The 9428-nt window shown below is 40.5% G+C and overlaps 1 protein-coding gene across 1 annotated transcript; it reads right to left on the bottom strand.

Annotated features, from left to right (window-relative positions):
* Positions 1-1380: 1380 nt before the first annotated feature.
* Positions 1381-8655, bottom strand: SCG2 (secretogranin II). The gene is made up of 2 exons (XM_081192068.1): positions 8527-8655; positions 1381-3903 (listed from the first exon to the last, which is right to left on the bottom strand). The coding sequence occupies exon 2, from the start codon at positions 3887-3889 to the stop codon at positions 2039-2041; it is 1851 nt and encodes a 616-aa protein (XP_081048194.1). The 5' UTR covers positions 3890-3903; positions 8527-8655; the 3' UTR covers positions 1381-2038.
* Between the last annotated feature and the right edge of the window lie 773 nt (positions 8656-9428).

Here is a 9428-nt window from a genome sequence, read left to right as displayed (position 1 = left end):
AAGGTGGTGATTTGTGTACTTTCAGACCATTTCCTGGAACCATATCTTGTGAACATTGGGGGGGGGGCAATAGGTTGGGAAAGGCTGCTGTACACACTCCTTTCTGTTGCATAACATGAAGAGGCATGATGCCTTTGGAAATGGTTGTGGAACGCCCTTCCTTGAGGACTCATGCCTTGAAGACTCATTTGTTCACTTTGCTTTTCTTTAGCAGTGCTCTTGTGCCGTTGATTCCTGAGACTTGGCAGCTCCTTACAAGTATGAATTCTCACACTTTTCCCACTCAGGTGTATTCGACAGGATCTCGCTTGGTTGATCTTCATCTTCTGGGGAGACTGTACCCCAAAAGGCATGCATTAAGAAATGCTTAAACAACAAATGAATACACTTGTGCCCTGATTTTGAAGAAGTCCCCATTGACTTCATTGAAACCTCCACTTTCTCAGCATCCTTGAAAAACTAGTTATTTCTCTTTAAAGAACCAGGACATTCCCCGCCCCCCCGCCCCCTTTCAGTAATGAAAATAACCTATTGAAAACAGAAAACATGCTTGGGAGCAAACATGCTTCTTTTAGCATGACTCCATAGCCATCCATTCACAAAACTATAGTGCCTGAATTTAAGTCAAGGAATCAAATGGCCCTAAAGACCCTATTTATATGTTCCATTGATTTATTCCTCCTCCCTCCCCAGTCATACATTATGTGATTCTGATTCAGATATATGTGTGTGCCCAAATGGATAAATGTATCCTCACATCTATTAAAATGGAAAGAGGGCCCATTGCAGTCATGGAGCCTTCTGAATCAAGGTCAGCGACTACAATCCCAAAGGCCATGTTGCCCAAAGGCTCAAAATTCTTTAACACGTGAGTGAGCCAGCCAGGAAAGACTCTGCAGATGTTCTTAGAGGGGCCCATAGTTCTCTCTTGCATTGATTTTGGGATACTGAACAGCGTATTTAGAGTCTGAGCATTACTCCCAAGGAAAGCAATGGGAAAACTGACTTTAAGTACACTGACCAGTAAAGGCTGTTAATCAATCACATCTCATAGAACTGGATCTTTTTCAATGACCCAACCTCTACTGGGAGAATTTCAAGCTATAGAAGAGCAAAGTTCCAAAATTTTTACCATCTTATCCAGAGACACTTATCTAACAAACAGTATTCCTTTACCAATTTTGTTTGCAATTGTGTGTACACACTTGGGACATACTTGCAAGCAAAAATGCACATGACTGGGCTACACATTTCTTTTTGGGACCAGCAGAACACTCTATAGGTAACTCAAAGTAAAACACAGTCTATTGTCCAGAAATAATATTTATTCATCAACCATAAAACACAGAATAGAAAAAGCTTTATAAATAAAACTATATATATTATATATATAATATGCTTTATTTTTATTCAGTACTCCACAAAAACACTACACACAATAACAAAATATTTCAATTCATTTAAAAAACCTCATAGAATGCAGTTGTCATTCTGCCATTGTCATGATCTGCCGTGGTCATTGTTTTACATAGTTTCACTTAATTTCATAAATCTGTTTCTTAAAAAAATTGAAGCAATTTGTTACATGACCAAGATTTAGAACATTGAAAGATACCCATAAACAACAGAACAGCTCAGAGGAGTTTACGCAGACTGTTCAATGTCAAATCATGTACCACTGGGACCAGTTGAAACACAGAACTGGGCCACTTTTTGCACCTGCAGGGATCCTCTGGGCATGTTCATTTGCATGAGCAAAACAATGTGTTTGCTGGGAACTCACAGATATCATCTCTAGGAATCTCTGTGACCATGTTCCAAAACTTTTATCAGAGATCACAGAGGTAGCTACAGCTGAGGTCCATGAGCTCCCATTTCAGATGTAACATTACTCACGAAAATGCAGGTGCCAGAATTCCTATGTGCATAAAGCAGCTGTGTGTAATGTCTGAACATGCCTCAAATTGTTAAAGAAAGGTAAATCACAACAGAACTGGGGTAGAAGTCAATACAATGAAGAGAAATAATAAGGAAATAACTACATATTTTCCATTGCCCTTTTAGTAATGTGCTCCCTCCCCCTTTCAGACTTTTCCTGGTTTAGATAGTCTAGAACCTTTGCTAGCATATCCTCATCCATATATGGTCTGTTTTGTGTGTCGTCATTCTCTTGGGCCATGGACAGCCTTTTGCTGAGAGATGTCAACTTGTCTGACTCTTGAGTTCCAAGCTGGTTTAGATGTTCTTTGATAGCCTGCTCAAACTGGTCATCTTCTTGCAAGTCATCCTCGGAGGAAAGTGCAAGTGGAATTTGTTTCATCTGACCTGTATTAACAACCTCGGGATATTTTGCCAGCACCTTGGCTAAGTAGTCTGCCAAGTCTTCTTCCTTTTCATTTAGTGATTCCTGTTCCATTTGTCGTCTTTCCAAATGGTTTAACCAAGCAGCTTTGGGAAACTGGTGCCCTTTAGATCTTCCAGGCATGTAGGAAACTCTTGGCAACTCTTGCTTGAGTTGATTTGCCAGATATGATGGTTTCTGACTCCCTACATTTTCAGTCCCCAAAAGATTGATGATATCTTCCACAGTGAGATCTTCTGGTAGATTATCCGGTATCAAATTAAGTCGCTGCTTTCTGTAACCATTCAAAGAGTTCATTTTATTTTTGAATACATCTGAATTGTCTACATTAATTTCAGGGATGTCATCAACATCTTCTGGGAGTTCAGGCTCTTGCTCTTTTTCACTCTGTTTATCACCAGCTCTCAGCATCTCAATTAAATCCTCAGGTGGGATTTGTAAATTTCTTGAAATTTCTATTAACTGATAAATAGCCTGAGGATCAAGTTGCTTTCCAGAATATCTGGCGGCCCTTTTGTCTTCATTTTGCTTGAATCTTGAGTTGTCATTTCCGGCACTGCTTATCATCTTTTTCAAATAATAATCCATCAGCTGTGAAACATCCTCTGACACTTGATCTTTGTCCTCTCTTTTCATCTCATCCTCCAGGATGCTGGACCTCTTTGCTTCGTCATCCATCTCCTCTTCATTTTTCTCAATTTGTTCCTTACTGTCTCTGATCTCTTCCTGGGTTTGACTTTCCACTTTTTCCTCTATTGGGTTCCAGTCTTCTCCTCCCACCACATCTTCATAGGCAAGGTTGTTTCCTTTATAGGCATCATCTTCATCATCAGCATAGAGTTTCTGTTCCTCATCAAACCTCCCCTTTTTTAGGTTACTTGGCCCCATCATCTTCCCCAGCTCCTGAAACACTGATTCTAAGGTAGCTAGACTTTGAGGTGTGTACTGCTCTTCCACGATTTCATTTGTCCGCTTATAAGGGCTGTCTCTTGAATTTCCTTCTAAGTAGACATGTGGTATCTTAGAATGTTTGTGCCGTGTCTCAGGCCAGGTGCGGTCATCATAATCATCAGTCATTCCATCTTGGAAGATGTTATCTGAACTCATGGGGTAGAATTTACCTTCTTTCAGGGTTCCCTTTGATTCTTTTTCTCCTTGCCTTAGTGCTTCCAACATGGCCTTAGCCCACTGTGACTCATCTTCTGATAAAGATTCTCTTAGATTGTCCGACAGGTAGTTCTGATCTTTGCTTTCCTTTGGCTGCAGAGCAAATGGGACACTTTGATAGGAGCTATCATCTGGGCTTGTTTCTCCATTGCTGGCTTGTTTTCTGAGGTTTTCTAGGTATTCCAGGGCTTTGATCATATCTGGGCTTGGAAGCCTTTGCAAGTTTTTCATCAGGTAGTCTGGATCTTTCTGGATGTTTTGGTAACGTTGAAATGAAGCAGCACTGGCAGAACAGATCAGGGCAGAAAGCAGAGCAAGAGGCAAGACTGTAGCAAGCCTTGAGGTTTTAGCATCGGCCATGTTTGAAATGTTCCCTTAAAATAAAATAAAAAAATGAAAATTAACACACAAAAGTTTGGACATTATCTAAGCTCATAGCAATGAAAAATTGACCTATAATCTCTAGAAAACATCAGGATTTTAGGGATGTACTAAACACAATAGGCCATATTCAATGCTAGCCTATTCAAAGTAGACCCATTGAAATTAATGGACATGGCTAAGTTAGCTCTATTAATTTCAGTAGAACTTCTGTAGCTAAGCAGCTGTATCCAACACTCTGTGCATGGAGTTCCATTTGCACAATGGGACTTTTTATTCCTCTCCTATGCCCTGTGCCCACATCAAAGTATGTTCTGGGTGGTTCCCCAAGCCACTGGAGAAGATCTTAAGGGTGTGCAAGGGGCTGTGGGAGGAAGAAGGGGAAGTCCCATATGGAGTCTGTTGTGTGTTCAGATGCTGTGGGCAAAATCCATTGCTGACCACTTCTTGTGCAACAGAAATTGTCTTATGCAAGGGGACTTCTAGTTTCCCATCTCCAGCCTACAGCCCTTCATATGCCCCCCATAACCTGCTATGGAGGGTGCCACAAGTCCCTGGAGCAGATTCTGAGGAGTGCAGGAGGCTGCAGTGTGGAAGAGAATTCCTGGTGAATGAGCTATTGCCTTTGTGGATCTCACCCCATAAGTCAATATTCTCCAATCTGATCCCCTCCGGATACTTTGGACCACAACTCCCTTTAGTCCTGTCCAGCATGGCCAATGGTCAGGGGTGAAGGGAGGTGTAGTTCAAAGCGTCTGCGGGGGAAAAGGTTGGGGAAAGATTCAGTAAACTGGAGGACACCAACCTTTTTGAGCCCATGGACACATTTGCAAACTGGGGAAACTGTTATAGGCCACTGTAATATACACTACAACCAAGAACACACCATAACTTATTTTCTGTCTACAACAGAATACTTCATTCATGCCCAATTCCAGAGGTGGAAGAGATGGTAGAAGGAGACCATGGGCACTCCATAAGCATTTCCCTATAAAGTAGTTTATAACTACATTCTAATCATAGATTCTAAGCCTTTGGCAGGGGCTCGGCTATTCTATTTATTGTGCAGCATTTCCAGTAAAGGTACATACAATAACTTTATAAGTTCGCAAGTACCTGACTATCTCAGGCCAGTTTGAAAACTGCCTAATGGTTTGAGGCAGCTTTTTGTTTAGTCGTTTAATCAAAATAGAAATTAGTTCATAAAGTATCTGTATATGAAAATCAGAATTGCATCCATTTGTAGAAATGAGAAGGTTCAGCTGAGGTCCTGACAACTGTTGGTCTTTTTCACCGCATACAGTTTAATAGAGCATTATGTTCTGCTGATTCACTCCATTAAAATGACACAACTTTGCAGAAGAGAACCGACTCAAAATGGACTACTATAGTGGAAGCAATAGAACCAGGATTCCAAAACTGCAGGGTGATTTTTGTTTGAAATATTGCAGTTTATTCCTATTAATGACTGTCTCTCTTTTTTTTTCTTATTTCTTAATGAATTCAAATGGAAGAATTACAGAGAGGAAGCAACGAGGCAGTTAAAATGGTTCTTCTGCAGCAATATCATCAGGGAGCTTGAGAGGCTAAAGCACAGATTGGCAACCTATAAACTAAATGCCATATGTGCCTCTCCAGCTCCTTGGGTATGCCCTTCCCCCTGAAAGCCAAGGGAGGGGGAGGGAGGGAGTGAATGGATGATAAATGAATGGAAGGGTGAGATGTGTGTGAAGCAATGAATGGATGGTGGATGAATGAAGGGGTGTGTGGGAGAGAGGGAGAAAGAGGGAGAAGGTAAGAAAGGAAGAGAGATAAGGTATGTCCCATTCACTTCTTATTTCAGCACCACCTCCTTCTTTCCTTTCCAACAGCCTGTGTGGTCCCCAACCTAGGGACCCCCCCCCCCAAAAGGTTTTGTGTAAACCTGGAGGATTATTGCTTTTTGAAAATGTGCTTCCAAGCTAAATTGAACTTTGGAAAATGTTCTCCATAATATTGCACCAGGTACATGCTTTAATTGATGCTTAATTTTTTTTTAAAAAAAAATCTTTGATGGACTATCAGAACAGACCAAAATCCTTTACTGTGTCTTTATGTTTGCAGAATAATCCTATACATGTCTGCTCAGAAATCAGTCCCAATGAGTTCAATGAGGCTCCCTTCTAGATAATTGGGTATTGGATAGCAGTCTATAGCTCACTGATTTCCAGTGCCTTGAATGAACATTTTTGCTGGGTTATGTTGGTGTTCCCAATTTGTTCCCAATTTTGTTGGTGGTAAACAAGAATTCATCTCTGTCAGTCTGTGCATAGTAAGGTGACACACACACCCATTTACATCATAAGGGCTATAATACAGCACATATAAATATAACTCTAAGCCTATAACATTATTGATCAGGTGTTTTTGCTTATTTGGCATTTTATCCTTCTGTCTATGAAAGTGGGTAGCAAGCAGTAGCATCCATTGGATGTTGTATAGTAAGGCTGTGGCTGGAGTAGGGGCTGATTTCTAAAACAACAGATTTAGAGCACTCTGACCGCATGAAAATAATGCTGTCTGATCTAGAAGCCCTTCAGCCCAATCCCTGATTTGGGGGAATTTGGTGGTGAAGAGATGAACTGGCAAAGGACATGTTTATCTGTTCCTACTTAATACATTCTATGAAAACACATAAGCAAATTAAGCCCTGAGTATAGGCTTTGTCTATACTGTTCTCAAAGACTTGAAATAGATTTTTCATGCATGCATACTGTGCTGTGTTTAGATCATTTCTCCAGGCTACAAGGGCACTATTCAAGTTCCCTATGCAGTTAAAATCTGGCTGAAGGAAATATAGGATCTCTAATATATTATTTTCTCTCTCTTTCAGGTAACAAACCATCCAAGGTAAATCAAAACTATACCAGACATAAAACCATAGCTCAGTGCTACAGCATCTGCTGGTGTGTCCAGGCAGGGATGGGATATACTTTTTCATGTAACCCTGGAGGGCTGCTGCCAGTCAGTGCAGACAGTACTGAGATAGATGGACCAATAGCCTGGCTCTGCATGAGGCAACTTCCTATGTCGTTGCTTAATTCATATTTTTCAGTTCATTCATTCCCCTTTCCTTTGTACTCTGTAAAATATCCTGTTGATATGCCTGTGATTCATGAGATGGAAAAATCCCTAATGCCTGTACACACCCACTGTTCTGAGTAGAAAATTACAGTGGATTTGTTATGCCAGTCAAAGCTTCTTTTTCCTTCTTCTTCTTTTGCAACACAGTATGAAATAATTTCACATACTGGGGTAATTGAAGTACCACCGTGTTCCACAGAATTGCCTTGTTTCCTCCCAGCTGCACCACAATGAGAACTTTGAATAACCCCCAAATGCTACCTAATAATTTGTTAATTTTCAAGACTGGACGTAGAGGAAAACAGTGATTGGAAAGCAATTCACAGTGCCCTTAAGAGAATGGGAAATAGTTTTATTCTGTTACAGCTGTTTTTCAGTGCAACAGCAGACATACACAGGTGGCTATTAGATAGCAATTTAACCAGAATTTTACCAAGTCATGAGAAGCATCTTAGAACCATTTCTTTTTTTTGCTTTCTTTCCAAATATTGAATTCTTATCATTGACTCTGTCTTACCTTGCACTCTGGACCATAAAACTTTGTACTTTAACTGTGAATTACCTTTTTTTCTAGTTCCCTGATAAAACTTAAACTTTTAAGCTCCAAATAAAAGAAAATCAGAGTATACTTAAAATTAATATTTTTAAGAATTGCATATTTTCTATGCTGCCTCAGGATATGATTTTGTTCCAAATACAACACATTTTTAAATATAAATAGGAAATGATAGGAAAAGGGTGTTTCAGCTGCTTTTGCATGGCAGCTGTATTATTTCCCAGTTAACTGCTTCTTGTGAATTGACATTACATTCAGGCACAATGGGATTATTCCCAATTACTGTTTATTTTGAAACCCTGCAATTTGCTTGTAATTCACATTGCATTTATGGAGTACAAATCTACTGTCACTGAATCAAACCCCCACTTCATTGCTCATTATGAAGATGGTTCAACAGTAGCTTCCCTTAAAGCATTTGAAGAGATCCAGTGAGCCCATCTTAACCATGAACATTTTACACTTTCACTTTAATCAGAAAGAACCGTGATCTTCGAGAGCAGAAGAGCAAAACCTTATCTGCTGGTGTTTGTAGTTCTCCTTAAATTCACTACTGCTCTTTAGAAGCATATAGCTTCATGCACATGTTGATAATGTACTAAAAGCACGTGAAATTGCCAAAATCACCTTTCTAGGATAGTATAATTGTAATAGTAATTGTGTAGAATCAACCTTTCCCAGGGCTTTTGGCTGTTATTTGGCTGTTTTAGTATCCATTATCAGGTGCAAAGTAAATGTTCTTAAATTGCCCAGTAAAACCGTGTTTTTGTGCTACTTAAGTGAAGTGCATCAGGTGGCAATTTCAAACGTTTCCTGGCTATACTATCCCCCTCCCACCCCGCCTGATCCTTGCAGTGGAAACTGTATAAGCATAGAGAGTGTGTGCATTTGGTCTCCCATTCTGTTTGTCAGTTAAAGAGAAAGTAGGTCTGCTTACCTGTGTGCAGAGACAATTTAAAGCATGGTCTTCGTTATCTGTCCGCGGCAAGTTTATGGACTGTTTTCAGCACCCGGACAGCTCCCTTCGCTTATAGTGTGCATCACCTGACTCTCCACTGCCATACTGACGTCACCCCAGTCGGTCACGGGGGGGGGAGCGCAGCTGAGCTGTTCAGAAAGAATGCTACAGAATTAGCTTCGTTTGGGGTGTTTTGCACAGGTTTCCATTGTACGTTTACGCCACCTGCCTTCCTCTAAGAAGAACTACAGTCCTCCTTGCAGTTTAAGCAGCCAGTAAGATCCTCCTTAGACAAACGAATAATTACACCTGTCGGATAGGTGCCAGTTCATAGACTCCCCTGTAGACTCTTTCTTTGGGATTGAATCGGATTTTACTATTACTGCTATTTTGAAATCTACGTTTGAGGAAGTGAACCGAAGGCCACGAAATCTTATAGCACAATAAATTTACTAATCTTTAAGGTGCCAGCAGACTCTTATTGGTGTGTGTGTGTGTAGGTTTTCAAATGCAGGGTGAGCTTATGATGGAGGGATTCCCGGTTAAAAATCATAATGGCACCTTAAATGAGGGGTGCAATGTCATCTATAAATTCTACATCCCTAAAGCAAGTGCTGTATTTTTGTCTCTTCTTAGTTTCTTAAAACTGCAGGTGAAAACACAAAGAATAAAAATCTCGTGGTGGTTCCTGTGGGAGGAAGGGTGGAATAGAAATTTTAAAAATAAATACAAATCAGTGGGGGCCAGGATCCGTGCACGAATAAAAACAAGCTTTCTTCCTTCTGCTTGGGGGTGGGGAGGGCATTCCTGCTCCTATTCTACTCCTGCCCAAGAAAAAAGGAAGGGAGACATTTCAGGGAGGAAAGTGAAAGATCCCTCAG

Source organism: Podarcis bocagei (genome assembly GCF_964188305.1).
Source record: "Podarcis bocagei genome assembly, chromosome: 4".
Classification (NCBI taxonomy): Eukaryota; Metazoa; Chordata; class Lepidosauria; order Squamata; family Lacertidae; genus Podarcis; species Podarcis bocagei.
This window is presented reverse-complemented; position numbering and strand designations above follow the sequence as displayed.

What these genes read in the sequence shown, in the direction of transcription:
- SCG2 (XM_081192068.1), bottom strand. Translation starts at nt 3,889, where the DNA reads ATGGCCGATGCTAAAACCTCAAGGCTTGCTACAGTCTTGCCTCTTGCT.